At 38.7% G+C, this 17,136-nt stretch overlaps 6 protein-coding genes across 6 annotated transcripts; 3 read left to right on the top strand and 3 right to left on the bottom strand.

The window, feature by feature from the left end:
• Positions 1-2: 2 nt before the first annotated feature.
• Positions 3-2,920, bottom strand: LOC132795415 (anoctamin-8). Its single transcript, XM_060806110.1, is given in 8 exon segments — positions 3-174; positions 243-1,213; positions 1,282-1,494; positions 1,554-1,824; positions 2,401-2,507; positions 2,622-2,726; positions 2,728-2,762; positions 2,887-2,920. Coding segments are annotated over 8 exon segments (1,893 nt in total). The 5' UTR covers positions 2,906-2,920.
• Positions 2,921-3,721: 801 nt separating this feature from the next.
• LOC132795416 (GATOR complex protein NPRL2) lies at positions 3,722-5,684 on the bottom strand. Its single transcript, XM_060806113.1, has 3 exons — positions 5,074-5,684; positions 4,507-5,013; positions 3,722-4,431 (listed from the first exon to the last, which is right to left on the bottom strand). Exons 1-3 carry the CDS (start codon positions 5,233-5,235, stop codon positions 3,877-3,879), a joined length of 1,224 nt encoding a protein of 407 aa, XP_060662096.1. The 5' UTR covers positions 5,236-5,684; the 3' UTR covers positions 3,722-3,876.
• Positions 5,685-5,911: 227 nt separating this feature from the next.
• On the top strand, positions 5,912-6,893 carry LOC132795417 (density-regulated protein homolog). The gene is made up of 3 exons (XM_060806114.1): positions 5,912-6,152; positions 6,261-6,522; positions 6,582-6,893. The coding sequence occupies exons 1-3, from the start codon at positions 6,039-6,041 to the stop codon at positions 6,764-6,766; spliced, it is 561 nt and encodes a 186-aa protein (XP_060662097.1). The 5' UTR covers positions 5,912-6,038; the 3' UTR covers positions 6,767-6,893.
• On the bottom strand, positions 6,585-7,806 carry LOC132795419 (DNA-directed RNA polymerase III subunit RPC9). Its single transcript, XM_060806116.1, has 4 exons — positions 7,580-7,806; positions 7,405-7,519; positions 7,192-7,344; positions 6,585-7,130 (listed from the first exon to the last, which is right to left on the bottom strand). Exons 1-4 carry the CDS (start codon positions 7,585-7,587, stop codon positions 6,909-6,911), a joined length of 498 nt encoding a protein of 165 aa, XP_060662099.1. The 5' UTR covers positions 7,588-7,806; the 3' UTR covers positions 6,585-6,908.
• A 221-nt stretch (positions 7,807-8,027) lies between these two features.
• On the top strand, positions 8,028-9,200 carry LOC132795488 (uncharacterized). Its single transcript, XM_060806227.1, has one exon. It carries the CDS (start codon positions 8,028-8,030, stop codon positions 9,198-9,200), a length of 1,173 nt encoding a protein of 390 aa, XP_060662210.1.
• A 2,603-nt stretch (positions 9,201-11,803) lies between these two features.
• On the top strand, positions 11,804-12,564 carry LOC132795421 (uncharacterized). Its single transcript, XM_060806121.1, has 2 exons — positions 11,804-12,341; positions 12,411-12,564. Exons 1-2 carry the CDS (start codon positions 12,012-12,014, stop codon positions 12,561-12,563), a joined length of 483 nt encoding a protein of 160 aa, XP_060662104.1. The 5' UTR covers positions 11,804-12,011; the 3' UTR covers position 12,564.
• Positions 12,565-17,136: the final 4,572 nt, after the last annotated feature.

The following is a 17,136-nucleotide window of genomic DNA, read 5'->3' as shown; positions in this document are numbered from 1 at the left end:
ACTCACTTGAGAGCCTGGCTAGTCTCAAAGTCCGCTTTGAGGAGTCCGATGCGCACCCAGCGCGGTCTCTCATGGATCACTTTGTGTATTAGGAATTTGAGACCCAGCAGCAGATGCTCGAAGATGACAAACGACAGATCCGGTATGGAAGGCAACCAGTGTGAAAAGAATTGTCTAAAAAACACAAACAAAGAAATAAACAAGGAAATAAAAAAACCTAAACACGCAAACGGTTCGCTCACTTGACATTGGGCTGCAGGAAGAGGAGGCCACAGTTGCTCAACAACGACATGACCGAGAGCAGCTCGAAGGCCAGCTGCCAGGCACCAATGTTCTTCGCTCTACGTGCAAAGGGTCGCTTAAAGATGTTGCAGAGCTTAAACATATCGATATGAACGGCAAACACATTGTTGATCAGTGCACCGATCGCCGCGAATGGCGCCACAGCGGCAAAGAGCACCACATAGCCAAACTGGATGCACACCTGCAAGTAGTCCTCGTATGTGGAATGATAGGCATCGAGACCGGACTCATAGAACGATTGCTCGTAGCGTGGCTTATTCGTGATGGTGCGCAACTTCTCCGGATCGACTTCCTGATGGCGATACTTGGCGTACTTCTGTCGCAGCACTGCCATCAGTGGAATGCCAATCTCCTGGGCAATGCAGAGCAATTGAAAGATGAGCAACTGCATCATCAGCTGATACTTGAGCTGCTTGAGATCCTGCAGCACAAACGCGATATAGAATTGCGAAAAGAAATTGTTGACAATCTCGAAGAGCATTAGCTTATTGACCCGATGCCGTTCATACTGCGAGCGTGTACGATGATTCTCCAGATTGGTGAGGAATGTGGCAAGCTTCTCGTAGGCCCACGAGAATATCGCTATCAGCACCGATTGCACAATGACCGGCACATACAACAGCCACGAATCGGCACCAAAATCGGCCAGAACTTCGGCCTCGATCTGGAACTGATAGAGAGCAAACCAGGCGGCGGCAACAACGCAGCCCAAGACAACCGGATACGAAATGCAATACATTTGCAGGTACGTGTAGCGCATGGGATAATGCAGTGTCATCTTGCCCGTGATGGGATCTGGCTTCAATTGTCCTGTGTAAGCGGCACGCGGCTTGTCCAAGCTGCTCATCTCGATGGTGCCCCAGCGATACGAGTATCCAGCGCACTTGCGTTTCCACAGCTCCAAAAAGATCTACAAAGTAGGGGAAACCATTAGAATACTTATTACAACAATTATAGTAAAGTGTTTAAACAACTCACTGTGGTCCAGACCACATAGAAGCTGCAGACCAGCGACAGATTGAGATCCAGCAGACATTGGAGTATACCAAAGATGGCTGGGAACACCAGCGCTTTGGTGTAGAACTCAATGAAGCCAAAGTAGAGACCGATGCCAGAGCCAAAATAGTTGCGGATCTCTTCAATGGGTAGCTTAGTGCGTTTGAAATTCAGATTGAAGCGTTCCAGATACAGCTATCAAAGTGAGATGTAGATATAGACACAGATATATAAATTTATATAATATCGCTTACAATATCGTGCAGTGGAAACATGTCCTCGATGTAGCCCTTCTGTATGTAGGATCTGATGGGCGGCTCTACCACATCTTTGATCAGCACGGGCGTCTCGCAATAGTGCAGAATCTCTGCCTTGGTCATGCCCGGCAGCAGAAAGTCAGCGACGCATCCGTGATTAAACTTTTGTATGCTGCCCGTGGTCGTCATCTTCTCCAGCTCGGCGGCATCAGCCAGGCGGAGCAGTGTATCCAGCGTGGCTGATAGATACAAATACTTTTCGGTTTTGCTGCAATCGTCAAAGTAATCAATTAATAACAATATGCATATATAATTGTGCTACAAAGATAGTTGCAGATATAAATAACGATTTTAACACGATCAATTAGGAGAACATCATAATACAATTAATCTGCAATTTAAATTATAAATAAAGAATAAATCGGTTGAAGCTTCAAAAAGTCTTAAAAGATCTAAAATTTCGTATCCCATAAAATTTGATGCAGAAATTCGGCCACAAATAAATAATGATTTTTTTAAAACGATTTTTTGGGAGAAGGTATTAAAAATAATAATCTAAAATTTAAATTATATAGTATACATACATACTATGTATATAATAATCGATTCTTCTGAAGTATCAAAAAGTCTAAAATTTCATCTGATAAATTTTCATCTTTATTGAAAAACAAAACTGTAATTGCTGAAAGATGTAATTATTGGAGGGATTATCATAATTTAAATTTGAGTTTATAAATTATGGAGTTCAAAGGCTATGGAAAAAAAAGGAAAAAACTAGATTGCTACAGCAGAAACGTTTTGCTAATGAATAAATCAAGTATCTGGAAGTCAAGTTGTTCATTACCTGACGAAATCCAGCGTCGTTTGTATGCCAAACTCCTGTATGATCTTCTCCACATCCTGACAATGGCGGAGCTTGGCCTTCTCCGTAAATATGATGACTATGTACGTCTGTAATTAGTATTTGAATCATGTACATAACTGTAGACATACATATATTATAGAAGTACAGATATTCGGCATTGCCCTTGCGTGGGGTGCATCTTTTAGTGGCACTAAACTAACCTTGTCGAGCGTATCCGCTTCATCGTCGTCGGCGTCGTCGATGGTGCCATATTGGGATCGCTGTCGCTGCAGTGCCTCAAGCTTTAAGCTTCGCTGACGGCGAAAAAAGTTGATTTTCAATAATGTTTCTGGTGCGTGGACCTGGGACAAGAATCAGAATCGGAATCAGAGAATCGCCGAGAAGAACATTTTAGATATATGTATGTATGTGTTTGTATTATATATGATCCAAAAATGTATGTGTATGTGTTAGTTATGTACTCACTCTTGGCATCTTCAGACATTATTTATGAATCGTCGTCGCTGTCTGCTTTGCTGCTGCAAATGCGAATAACAATGACAGAATTTTGCCATAGCGTCGAATAAGTGTGTCTACTTTCCTACACACTCACATACGTATACACACATATATGTATGTAAGTATGGCTGTGCATGTGAACACAACATATGCCTGAGAGCAAGTGTGTAATAGTATGGGTGGCTGTATAATTATTAAGTTTACCCCAATGCCAGCAATAACAACAACAACAACAAGAATGTTTAATAACGCCAAAACAAAAATTTGAAAACGTGGCCAGTGGCGGCGACGTCGCTGCCAGAGATCGCGGCTATTTTAGCATTTCTCTGGTTATTGCCGGTTTGTTTTTGGTGTTGTTCTTGTGAAACACACACACACATGTCTGCATGTACATACATATGCATGTGTTTACGTTAGAGCACGCATGTAACTATGTTTGTATGTGCATGTTGAGTCACCAATCATCTGTTCTGGCGACATTAACCCGAAGTCATAGCGAACAGCTGTTGACTGTTGCTCTTGTTATTGTTGTTATTCACTGTGTGCGTGTGTTTCATGGAAAGTACAACAAATACTTGCCATAGCCCGGAGCAGCCTGCGTAGCAGCGTGTAACTCCATTGTTATCGATTTAAATGACCAGCTAGCCTAGCACAATGTAATTAGCCTCGCGAATGGGCAGTTAACATGTTGTGTTAGGCAGTTAACATTGCTATGTTAACTCGCTGTTGTGCTCAATGGAAACTGTTGCGTTGATTTTTAACAAATTTGAAAATATATTTGATATCTATAGCATTTATAAACATTATATATATGCATAAAGATTGGAAACATAATAATTACAAGCTAATACATTTATGTAAACGACGCGGACAAAAAATCATTGTATATATTCTTATTAGAGTAGTTTGTAAATTAAAAGAAATGTGAACAGAGGCCGTTAACCTTTTCTGTTACTTCTACTTCCAAATCACAGTTACATTTGTATCCTTCTCGATATCCTTCTCGATGGTGCACGGCGAGAGGCCAGTCTTGCAGCAGATCTCATCGAAACTAATGAGACCCGTGTACATCTTCTGGCGATCCGACGGCACCGAACCCGTAAACACCGGATATTTGTGTATGCAGCGTATGAACTTGTGTTGCAGCCCAAAGATGACCATTTTACGTTCATCGATATTATGATGTTGCGGGCACAAACGCTGGCAAATGGCACGCAGTGTGACACCGTGCGTCATCGAGGCATAGAACTGAAAGATACGCTGCACACTCGGCAGCAATTTATCCGGTTGCAGGGCCACGTATTTGCGGCACGCGTTGCTTAAGGCGGCACTTTGGATGAGGTGCTTGAGGTTTTGCGTCATGTACACATTGCTATACTTCAGAATGGGCAGCAGCTGCACAACGCCATAGTAGACTAAATTCTGGATGCATGACTTGACCAGATCCGTTTCCACATCCGCCTCAGCAGCAATGCGCGCCACATGATTGATCCCATTGATGTACGGTAAAATCTGTGTAAAGTGTTTGTGTTATCGATATCGATATGTTAGTTAGGTGCATTCTATATCTCTCTCACTCTTTCTTACTTGCTGTGTGGTCAAATCCCAGTTTTCAAGCGGCGTATCCCTTAAATTAGCCAACAACAACGGCACCATGTGATCCTTGACCGATGGCGGATCCGGTTTATGCATGACAATCTTCAAATATATGGTGTTGTCGCCCTCCACAATCGTAGCGACTTTGCGCTCATTCAGATCCCGCAACACCGTCTGAAAAATATTCTGCAGTCGCACTTTGTCATCCTCGCGGGATAGAAAACACGACTCCTCCTCCATCATGATGAGGTATTCGGATAGCTTCTTTACCACCGGCTCATATTGCACGGAACGTGCCCGCGAATCGCACACGAAGCACAGATTGAAAAGGAACGCGTTGCGTGCATATTTTTGCTGATCTTGGATGCCGACTGGATATCCAACGATCTTCACATCCATCGCATTGACAGTAAGAATGCAACGTTGCAGATGCTGCTTGGGTATGATGTACACATTGATGGCATCGAACACTTCCTTCGATATGTAGTTATCCGGCACCTGCGAGTATTCAATCAATCAGCATCAATCATAAATGATGTAGAAAGAAGTGAATCATACCTGACAGCTAATCTTACAGCCAGCTGTGGCGTGAAATTCGCTGAGAAAGATGCAGCGAATCTTACCCTCAGTGCTCCCGGCGTGTCCAGTGTGACTGTGTCCATGTCCGTGTCCGTGACCATGTCCGTGCCCGGTGGCACCTTCATTTGCGTGCGAGTGCATGCCGTTATCAATTATCTGTTATCAGTTGATACCTACTATCACCTTGGCATCTTCTTGTGCATCTCTTTCAAGCAGAGCTACTCCACAATCGGCTGTAATATGGTTACCATTCAATATTCATATACTACAAAAGGTTATGCACAAGGGCAAATGCGCTCTCTAGCTGTTGCTCTTTCTCTCTCTGCGCACCACGTCACAATTTTTATCTTTTCCAGTGATTGTTTACCTAGTGCACAGAGAACACTTTTTGGTGGTTTACTGACATTGTGCTTAGCAAGCGTACTTTATTCGCTTTAAATTGTTTTATGGTATTTCTAGTGACGTCTCATATTGTTGTTTTAGTGATCTTCTCTCCTCTTTGTTTGAAACGTCAAATTTTGAATTTGCTTTGGAACTGATCTTTACTTTACATGGAACTAGTTCCATGTTTGTATTGGAGCAACTGATAAATTTGATCATTTTTTTACTCAATATATTTGCTTAAAGTGGTCACACTCAACCCAAGTGCTAAATGGTTTAATAAGAATATTTTGCAAGTGTCGTAAAATATACTTTTTGAAATACAGAAATCTCTGATAGTGTGCCCAGTTTGGAATTAATAAATTCGGTGTCGTATTTTGGTATATACTATCGTCGTTAAACCGTAAATTTTAGAAATTTCGTCTGGTCACACCCCGGCACAGGTGTTAAAACAGCTTTAATTAGGAAAGCTCTCATTTTTAAGAAACAAAAAGTCACTTTGCCAAGTAAGTCTTAGTTTGCACAGTTTAAAAATTTTAAACAAATAATTAAGTAAAGAAGCCATGACCAACGAGAGTAGCACAAATGTCGCCGAGCGGCTTAAATTGGGGCCGCGTGAGAATGTAACTTATCCCATAGTGATGAAGTATTGCGGCCATTGCACGATGCCCATCGAGGTAAGAGAGAGTGAGAGAGAAAGAGTGCGAAAATTGTGCACATTTTTTTGTGCAGAGGTTTTCCTCTTGTTTGTTGTCCGCTTAAACTGATGAGCGGTTGGTTGACAGTACTGCGAATACTATCCGGAATACGACAAATGCAAGGATTGGTTGGAGCGTAATCTGCCAGACGACTTCGAGCGTCTGAAAATCGAAGAGGAGCAAGCGGCCGCCGATGGCACAGACGATGACAAGAAGCGACAGAAGCGTGGTGGAAAGGGGCTGCTGCGTGTGAAGAAGAAGGAAGATGTGCCAAAGCGCATCTGTGTCTCACGTGCTGCCCGCGGCAAAAAGAAGTCCGTTACCGTTGTCACCGGCCTCAGCACATTTGGTAAGCAACAGCTTAGAATTTAATGCCACAATTGCAAATAAATATTTGTTGCGTTGCAGATATTGATCTCAAAGTGGCTGCCAAGTTCTTTGGTACTAAGTTCGCTTGCGGCTCGTCGGTGACTGGCGACGATGAGATCGTCATACAGGGCGATGTTAAGGATGAGCTATTCGATGTCATTCCTGAGAAATGGGCCGAAATCGATGAGGATGTCATTGAGGATTTGGGCGATCAAAAGCGTTAACGTTAACCGAAACTGATGATGAAATGCAAATGACACGAAAATGAAAGTCAGCCATCCACGGGCCATTTCAATGTGCTTACAAAATGTTCTTATTTTATACGCAAATTACATCAAAATAGTGAATGAATTAAGCTATTGGTTATCACTGTGTGGCAGCTGCCTCGTCTACTGGTGTTGTTTCCACAGTTTCAGCTGTTTCGTCTGTTGTAGTTACCGCTGCCGGCTGAGTTGTCGTACTTGTTGGTGCTGCAGTTGTTGTGGTTGCCGTTTGTTCCGTGTTGCCAGCCTGGAAGTGTTTGTGCGTCAACTGAATTATGGCCTCGTTTTGCTCGTCCGTAAGCGGCTCTTTGTTATCATCGATAAGCTAGAAAGGCAAGAAATTCAATTAAGATATATAACTGGAACAGTTTAATCTCGTCGTCTACCAGTTGCGTGTGAAGTGCGCTGGTTGGAGGATCGTTGACCATTTGTAGCACCTCGTGCGGCTTCAGTTTATACGTGGCCAAGTCTCGCAGGTAATTGGTAATGGACTCACGTGTTTGTGTCTTGCAAGGCGACTCCTCCAGGTACTGTAGTGCCTACTCCATAACAGTAAATCATTATTTACATTATTATCATTCATTATTTCATGTATTTACCTCGTAGGTAACTGTGGCCAAATTGCGCATGCCAAATTTCTTTTTGGTGCTCTTGATCTTTAACAGAATCTGCATTACCTCCATGTTGGTGATGTACGAGTATGTTTCGTTTACTCTGAAGTAGACTTTTATGTTAAGTTTATATTTATAATGGTAATGTTTTATTTTAACTCACGTTTCCATTGTTTTCCTAGTATTATTTTGAGCCTATACAATATGTAAACATGCCAACTGCAACGAGTACCAGCGACTGCATGAAGTATCGATAGCCGAGAGCGAGTACTTCCCGCGCACTAACATTGATAAGTTATCGGGTACAAACAATTTTCAAAAGGTAATTCTAAATGCATTCTTTACTTTTTACTTTTACTTTATAAATATCAATTTTAATGACAAAGATACAATTTCTCCGCTCAGCCAGGTATTTAAAAACGATAAAGTAAGCTCTTTGAAACAAATTTCCTATTCGATATTAAACACAATGTGTAGAACATCGATAGTTCTATCGGTATTTTTCCATCTCTAGTGTGCTTACTTAAAATTGAAATTATCAGAGTCTGTTTTTCGTGTTTCCCATTTTGTTTGTTTTGATATAGTTTGTTTCCAAATTCTAAATAATAATAATGGGAATCGCTGTTGCAGATAAAGCCACTGCCGGCGACCTGGCCGCCGAGATGAAGGCGCTTAAGACGCGTCAACGCGGCATCCTAAAACGGCGCGCATCGCAATTCGGCAACGGCCATTTGCAGAACAGTTGGAACATTTGCACTGATATCCAGCGTCAGTGGCTGCGCCGTCGACCGCGTCGTCTATTTCAAGGCGGCAAGCGCACGACCAGAACTGGCACAAAGAGTCAACAATCCGATTTGAAGCAGCGTGGCTGGACATTCTTCTGGTACACTCTGTTGCCGCTTCTCGCGGTCCTGTGTATCAGCTGCGGCATAACCATGTGGCAGAATGGAGATGCCGTCTCCAAATTCATGCAGCGCTATTCGTCACAATACCAGGACATAGTGCACAATAAGCTCAACTACTGTAATCGCTCCAGGTCGTTGCATGACATCTTTAAAGAGATTCGTGCAAATGTGCTTAATCAGGACTTGGCGATAAATCAACTGGAACAAGTCTTTGTCAATCAAAGCTCAATACAATCGATTGCATTGATTGGTTCATCGGGAGTGGGCAAAACGTTGACACTACGCATATTGCTGGAGCTGTACCCATGGGCGGAGAATGTGCAGAGTTTGGCGTGGAATGATTTCGATCCGATTGATGACAACACACGCGAGCAAGCCGTGGAGGACATGCTGCACAATCTGGCACACTGCGGTCGCAATCTGTTGGTTATCGATAACCTGACACCCTTGGACAAGGATTATGTGGCGGCCATCAATGCCATGCTTGCAACTCGCTCTGACGTGGCCTTTGATAATGGCGACAACAACACTCATACGGATCTGAAGCATTTGACAATTATCTATGTCTTCAATCTGAATCGTTTGCTCGACGATGAACTTTATGATCTGCAGCGGGAGGCAGTGCAGCAATTGCCCAAAACTACGGTGATCAACTATCGCAATTTCAACTTGGACGATGTGGAAGAGTGCATGCGTCATGAGGCCAAAATCGTGGGCATGCGTGTAGACGACAAGTATGCAAAGGAGATTTTACTCTCCGCCGATCCCAAGGTCTCTGGCTGCAAGACCGTGCGCTCCAAGGTCCTTATGTACGGCGAACTGGAGACGGATAATGATGCCACTGAGATGCCAGATCTCTTGACAGTTAAGACTAATTAATCCAAAGACACATTCATTTTGGCATACGTATAAGTGGAAAGAGATTTAAATTTCATAAAAACACAATACATATAGTGACAAATTCAATACATATTAAGCAGAAATACTATATACACCTAGCTATAGATACCATCTAATATTTAGTTAGTTCAATTGAGAATAGTTGCTAAGCACTAAATTTGACTGACAATGGAATTTAGCAGACTTTAAGTAGCATTTAATATGTGTATCTATTTAATAGACTCATAATCAAGTTCAACTGTAATATCCCGTTGTGACATAACTCTTAAGGTAATAAACAGTTTGGGACGATTTCCCCGCTGCAAGATGGGCAAACATACAAAATATTGCTGCAAAGTTTATGTTTTTATTAGCAGTTGGATGACAACAATTATTCAATTCGCGCGCTCAACGAATTTTTACACAATCTGCATGATAGCGCCATCTAGTGTTTTTTGTAGCAATGATGACTTCAATGGTAATCCTAAAAGTATGCAATAAAATATTTGCCTCTTGTAGTATAATTATTTTAGAAAAATGATCCTAGCTCGGCCGTATCCTGACGGATTTAGACCGGACTTGTTGCATTCGATTCGTGGGGATGAAATATATCGATATGCATCAAACAAACATGGGGTTGTCCAAGAATCCGACACTTGTAATTTTTACGTCCCAGGGCCAAAAGAATTATTACAAAATCATAAATTGCAGGATAACTCAAAAACTACAAGGACGATCGGGATGAAAATTGGTAGGATAATAGTCCTTACCTATACACTTCGATTGACACAGGACTTGCAAGGATCAGACAGGATATGGCAAAGATATAAGCTATTTTCTCTATATAAAAAAGTCCTTGTAACTTAGGTCCTGTCAGGATATTCGTTATGTTTGATATGTCAATCGATTTATATTCCTTAGACCTATAATTTTGCCAAAGGACATCATGATCGTCCTTTAAATGGCCGAGTTACGGTGGATTTTCTCGATTTTTGGCTTTTTTTCTATACCTACCCCTTGAAAAAAATTGAGTCGAATTTTTTAGAGATATCCTGACAATCTTTGAATGCCAATCGATAGTCCTGGTTGCCCCGATTACAAAAAGGCATGTCCTTGCCAGATCCTTAAGAAATTGTCCGAGTTATCGATAAAATAAATAACTTTTTTTTTGGAAACAAGCATTATGCATTTGTATTGCATACTTTTAGGGGCACCCAAAGAAAGCACTTAAGCTAAATTAAAATCAGTCATAACTTGGCCATATCCTGCTGCATTTTCAAAGGATATATACTTGTAGGATCACAAGGACGAACCCTATCGTATAGCATCAAAAGATCATGGGGTCATTTAAGAATGCAAAACTTGGAATATGGCATCTTCAGGGTAAATAAAAATACTTGCATGAATTTTATTATACTCGTGTTATATTATTAGAAAACATTTTTTCGAATTCTTTGGTTAAATACTGGAAGTCCTTGATTGTGCTTTGATTGTGTGAACACAAAAAAGGATATTCTTTTAAAATCTATTCAGATCCATTGTCACTTTATAGCTGCAACAAATATAAAAGACAAATATTAATAAAATGTAAAAGAAAAAATAGATTTTTAAATAAAAATTAACCAATTAAGTTTGTTTCTTTTTTATTGAAAAGCTGCATTAGTTTTATTTTTGTTGTATGCCAATTTCTTATGGTTTTAATAAAAATAAAAGATTGCAAATTAACGGGTCTATTACAGTCAAAATTACTATAGCTTCTAGCTTTTAGTTTATTTATCTTGGGATACGTGAACCTTGAGCATTCAAACAACAAAGTTACAAGTGATTCAAAAGGTTCTAATCTAATCACTCGTGACTCCTGTGGCACCCCCTGCTTATAAAGATTGAACGGTTTAGCTATGCGACCAGCAAATACTCTATATATACTCTATATACACTATTGTAGTTGCCATAAAATGAAACTGAGAATGTTTGCAGAGTTGTCTGCGCCACGCCACGCGCTGAGCTGTTGGTGCCAATGTTTATGGGCTCCTCCATACACTAGCCAAGCTTATCACAGGCGAACGGGCGTGTGGCCCAAATAATTTTTGCTTTCAGCCAAAAATACACCGAAAAACACAAACGAAATTGAGGAACGGTGAACGCCGAGCACGCCGTTTGCCATGGCCCACAATTTCTGTGTCACGCCGCTTGGCCGCTGAAGGTCAAGTACGTCGATGTGTTGCTGTACATATCATACATACTATATATACAATTTACTATATACAGTTGTGTGTCCCGCAGGCGCAGAGACGCGTGTTAAATGCGAAGTGATCGATATAGAGATGCGACAACACATGCGTATCGCATCGCAACTAACTAAACTGTTTCGCATTGAGCGGTCCGCTTCCGGCCGGAGGATGGCCTCGTTGTCGCCTACGCTGCTGGCATGCCGAGCGGGACATCGATTTGATTGCTTTTGGGTGTCAAAGCTGTTGTGTGTGTATGAAATCAGAGTGGAATTGCAATCAGCATGGCAATTATTGTACAAGTTAATCGAGCTTGCCAATTAGACAGCGATAAATCAACGAAACGTTTCTATTCAATGGCTAATTGTTGGACAATTAGTCCAAACTATGGACTATAAATTTGCTCATCTGCTGTGCAGTTGCAGCATCTCTACTCAAATGGCAGCACTGTTAAATCTCTTGACGCTACTCTCGCTGCTGCTTGCCACCGAAGTGAGTCCTTAAAACTCCTAAAAATCCTACTTAATACTGCTCTCTCTCTCTCTTACAGTCCGTCAACTACAACATCGTGGCGGATGAGAAAATGTTGGTGTTGCCCTGCAGCAAAGAGGAAGATCGTGGCAATGCGGTACTCTCCGATTTTGTGGACGTTACCGACCTGCAGCTGGAGCTCGACAAGGACCTTCAAACATTCCACATCAGTTGCGATATTAAGATCAAACCGCTGCCCAAGGGACCCATCAAAATGCAGGTGGATGTCTATCGCTGGGAGCGTGGACAGTGGTCGCCAACAGTTTTCGCTCTGAAGCGTGATGATATTTGCCGATCGCTGGCAGATCCCTTTGAGATATGGCATTTATACATTGTCACCCAGATACCCAAGAGTCAGCGCATCTGTCCACCAAAGCTAGGAGTAAGTCACAGTCTTCTATTTAACAGTTCTTGCACTATTTATTATATCAACTAATTCCCACTTTTTCAGCAAGTTTACAACTTACGGAATATCACGAATCGCATGACGCTGAAGAATATGCCACGGTGGGATATAGAAGGTGATCTCAAGTCCGTGGTACATTTTACAGTTGGCCCAAAAACCATTTGTGCTCTTGCCTTTGTTACAATCACAATTGAATAAATTCGAAACATATTATATTATATAGTAAGTGAATGAGTATACATACATACATAATATGTAGGCTAGTCAGTTCTTGAAACTGTTTGCTGTGCTTTTACGATCTGTATTCTACCTAAATACTTCTATCTAAATGAATTGCAAATAAACAAGATTTCGTACAGCAACACCAAAAAAAATGTCGCGTAATTTGCAGCCAAAGTTCTCTCATCTCATCTTTTGTTCAAGTGATAAGCATAATACTCGTAATCCCCCAGCAAAAGCAAAGTAACGCTCTGCTCCCGTAATCCCCATTTGCTATTTGCCAACGGCTCAAAGTCAGCGCCACACAATTTCAGCAAATTGTGTTAACTCTGATGAAAAACTGAACTCATTCTTATTTGGCCGTTGGCGCGTGATGGCAAAAGTAACCCACTGAATTTACGATCCCATCTCCTCCCATTTATTTACTATATTCTCCTCCCCAAGAGCCGCGATCCTCTGACACATCGTGTGTGCTATCTAGCTGAATCTCACGTGGTGGCGAACTTCATTGCACCCGTTTGCTCATACTGCAACACAATTAAAATATTGAATGTAAGGCACACTTCATGCAGTTTATTTTAAGCTATTATTTGCTTCATTCCCATTCCCATTTCTTTAACTCTATCAACAATAATATGAATAGCTATTCTCCACAAAAATTCTAAATAACATAAAACTTGAGTTTATGCTATGGATGCATTCTTAATTTTAAATCAATTTAATTTTTTGTAATATCTTGCTTAAATAAATACATTTGTTTCCTTTTGATGTGTTATGTTTTTAAAACAAACTAATTTCTGAAAACATAACTATCTAGCTTATTGAACTATACTACATGAAAAACCCACATAAGTCTTTCAACAATAATAACAATTTTTTTAGTCTTGACATATAATAGAAATACCCCAAAGATTTGTAAGATTTTATGCTCTTATAAATTGTAAATCAATTTAATTTTTGGAATAAAATAAATACATATTTTTTAATTCATTTCATTTTTAAAAAGAAATATTTGAAGAGATATTTATTTGATTGCCTCTTTTAAAGTTTATTGAACTACATATTATTAGCCCAAAATTATTAATATCAAATTATTTTGCATCTTTTGTTTCAATTTACAAACTGAAATTAATGTATAAATTTAACTAAATATTTATAAATCTAATTTCGTTAGAGTAACTTCTTTCAAAACGCTAATAACTAAATTATTGTTCCAGAATTATAATTACTAAACTAATTTGCATCTTTTTTTTTATATTTTAAACTTTAACTGTATGTTTTTCTTGCCTAGAAACTTAACTGTCTAGGGTCTTGAAATACTCGTTAATATCATAAAATGATAATAGGAAAATAATGTTGTACTATATATGTACATACATATAAGTACTATATGTATAAAAATTGGGAAATATATGTTTAATATATTTTAGGAAAGTGGATACATAATAATATAAGAACTGTTGAATTGTTTTGAATATAATATTTACAAATCTAATCTATTATTTTGCTAAATGAATTCGATTTGTAATTATTCCATTCAAAATAAATTCACTTTTTAAAGTAAGACATTATGATTTCTCCACATTCCTCAAAATATTTCCCACTATATTATATATATTTTGCTAAAAACTTATTCTAATTTCAAATTCAGCTAAATATTATTATTTTATTAGTATTGGTTGTTATGATTCTTACCTAAATAACTCCACTTCTTTTTCCACGATAATTCTTTTATAATAATATTTAATGCATGTTTATTCCATTTGTTTTTCTCACTCTCCATATCATCTGAAAGTGCATCAAAACAGAGGTTTATATATAGGGCTTAGGGGCTGCAACTAGCTACTTGAATTACGAATAGGTAAATGTAATTATTTAACTTCGATAAGCAAGTTATGTGTGTTGTTTATTTGATCAAATATGTATTCGAGAACGAACTAAATACTATATATAGGAAAGAAAATGAATGTAAGAAAAGTAAAGCATTTGTCGCATTTGCTGTTTCATAATTTCATAAATTAAGTAAGTAAATAGTTGTCGCTAAAAGTTAGCTCACAGCAAATAATGAATTCTTTATATAGTAAACACACACACACACAAACAAACACATACATATTCACACTAGTATATAAATATTAATAAATCTACGCGTTGTGCTTGGAGTATTTTTTCATGACCGTTTTTTCTGCTTACGTGACATTTTATATCTTTACACTTAATATTTAACACAATTTAACTAAAAAGGCAAATAAGCCGTTAAACAAGAGTTAACCAAATCATCATCATAATGATGATTATCATTAGTTTTGCAATTGAGTTTTGCTGTTGACTTGTGGGAGACACTTGGTGCTTAGACAGCATTAATTTCCATGATTCCGCATTAATCAAGTGGGATGATTTCATTCCAAGAGGTTTATTAAACTTTATCACATCACATCGCATCACCACATCATCATCATCATCATTATCAGCAGATTGTAATTATTCAGAGAATATCATCTTAACAACAATATATTTATTGTATTCTCCGGCAGCAGCCTTTTAATATCATTAAGCAGCCTATAAACGTTGTCTATTTTTAAAAACTCTTTAAGAACTATAATTTGCTAAATTCGCTTGGCAACGTTTTATGGGAGAATCCAGCCCACTTGAAGCGGGAAATGGTTTTTAGAATATTGTCGTAAGTGCTTGTAGAGGAAATGTTTGCTTTAATACTTAATTTCGCACATTTGCCTAATAATATGTTGTTTGCAGCTATTGTTATTAGCTTTCAATGATTTTATGTTCCTTTTAATGCCATTTTAATATTTTATTATCTCGAGCTCTTTTGCACATTTGTCTAGTAATATGTTAAAGACCTGCTGTTAAAGCTAAGAACGTTGGTGAACAATCTGGTATATTTTGTACTCTAGGGAATTCTTTGAGCGTAGTAGTGTATATACCAAATATAGTCTCTGGTATATTCTTCTACATTTTGGTATATTAATATGGTATATTTTTAGAATAATAACGCTCTGTTTTGCTTTCATTGAAAATGGATAGCGTGCTTTCATACTCGTTTTTTATTTCTTTTAATATATTTTTTTTTTTGTAAATAGTATTTATTTTTTATGTTATATTATGTACTCTAGGGACTATTTTGAACGTAATAGTATATCGCTATACCAATTATAGTTTTCGGTATATTTTTGTATGTTTTGTATATCTATTTACGATCGGATAAAAATTGTAGATGTAATTTAATAAATACTTTCGTATGGACAAAAAAACCAACTTATTACGGGCTAAGTTGCTTTGCTAACAATCTGGTATATTTTGCACTCTATATACCAAATACACAGTCGGTATATTCATAGAATTTTTGGTATATTTTAAAATTAATGCCGCACCGTTTAGCTTTTATTCAAAATTGGTTGCATGTATCTCACAGTCGAGCACACTTGACTGTCGCTTTTCTACTTTTTTTTTTTGAATTAATATTTTATAAATCGAATTATCTTACACATTTGTATAATGATAAGTTTTAGAGCTACTGTTACTAATGTTAATTTCATAACTTTATGTGCTTTTTAATGTAATTTTAATATCCTCTAAATGTAATAACATTTTCCCCTACAAAATCTTGCAGATCAGCTGCTATAAATAAAGATTTAGTAGATGATGAAATTTCTAATGAGTGTTAATAATATATATGAGTTGCGAGATGTCAAACAGCTTCCGCATTGGAAACTGGATCAAAGCAGCTTAAGGGGGATAGAAAAAATGGAACAAACTAAAACAAGAAAATGTTTAATTTATGCGCTGTAATGCTGCAGCAAAGGGAAAAAGAGAATCGAGTCGATTCTCAATTAGGGTTTGCTATGTAAATCGTTTGATCGGCGAGGCGTTAAGTCTATAGGGCAGTTAACACCTTGTTAAGCGTTTGGCGTTTGGCGTTTAGTTAATCTGTATTCTAAAAGCGCGCAATTGTCGTCAGTAGAAGGTGTAATATTCAAAATAACTAGCATATTATCGACTTTGGATTTGAATATGAATGCTGGCTGCTGGCTGCAGCGATAAACGTGCTTACACAGCTGACACTGCAGCCAAGATCGAAGCCAGAGCAAAGTGGATGCAAATATGCACAGTTTACATATGTGGTATAAAAACAAAAAACAAAGAAAAGGAAAAATAAAAAACAATATGGCAAACTAATAATAGAGATACGCGAGAGAGATAGTTGAAGTTGTTGCAGTTTGTTGCCTTACTGCTGCGCCACCGTGTTTACATCATAAATACTTATTAACTGCCGCGAATGTCGCGTTGTCTCGTTGTCGTACTTATTTGCTGACCAAGCTACGCTTCCAACTGGTCGTGACCTGTTATTTGCCAACTGAGGTTGAGATACAATAGCTGCGACTACATTTACTACTATACAGAAAATATATACTATAGTTAAGCATAGTTAATATGTAATGGTCGCCTTGTCGAGCCCTTGCGTGCACCACATTCAGTTGTTCCCATGCATCAACGTGTCGTATACGTAATTGTCGCATTGTGGGCACAGGATACG

Source organism: Drosophila nasuta, chromosome X, assembly GCF_023558535.2.
Source record: "Drosophila nasuta strain 15112-1781.00 chromosome X, ASM2355853v1, whole genome shotgun sequence".
NCBI lineage: Eukaryota > Metazoa > Arthropoda > Insecta > Diptera > Drosophilidae > Drosophila > Drosophila nasuta.
This window is presented reverse-complemented; position numbering and strand designations above follow the sequence as displayed.

Coding starts and splice junctions, on each gene's coding strand:
- LOC132795416 (XM_060806113.1), bottom strand. CDS start 5,235: ATGCACTCGCACGCAAATGAAGGTGCCACCGGGCACGGACATGGTCAC. Junction 5,014..5,073: donor GCTGTAAGATTAGCTGTCAG/GTATGATTCACT, acceptor GAATACTCGCAG/GTGCCGGATAACTACATATC. Junction 4,432..4,506: donor GGGATTTGACCACACAGCAA/GTAAGAAAGAGT, acceptor CACTTTACACAG/ATTTTACCGTACATCAATGG.
- LOC132795417 (XM_060806114.1), top strand. CDS start 6,039: ATGACCAACGAGAGTAGCACAAATGTCGCCGAGCGGCTTAAATTGGGG. Junction 6,153..6,260: donor ATTGCACGATGCCCATCGAG/GTAAGAGAGAGT, acceptor GTTGGTTGACAG/TACTGCGAATACTATCCGGA. Junction 6,523..6,581: donor CACCGGCCTCAGCACATTTG/GTAAGCAACAGC, acceptor GTTGCGTTGCAG/ATATTGATCTCAAAGTGGCT.
- LOC132795419 (XM_060806116.1), bottom strand. Junction 7,345..7,404: donor TGGCCACAGTTACCTACGAG/GTAAATACATGA, acceptor GTTATGGAGTAG/GCACTACAGTACCTGGAGGA. Junction 7,131..7,191: donor GCGCACTTCACACGCAACTG/GTAGACGACGAG, acceptor TTGCCTTTCTAG/CTTATCGATGATAACAAAGA.
- LOC132795488 (XM_060806227.1), top strand. CDS start 8,028: ATGGGAATCGCTGTTGCAGATAAAGCCACTGCCGGCGACCTGGCCGCC.
- LOC132795421 (XM_060806121.1), top strand. CDS start 12,012: ATGTTGGTGTTGCCCTGCAGCAAAGAGGAAGATCGTGGCAATGCGGTA. Junction 12,342..12,410: donor TCTGTCCACCAAAGCTAGGA/GTAAGTCACAGT, acceptor CCACTTTTTCAG/CAAGTTTACAACTTACGGAA.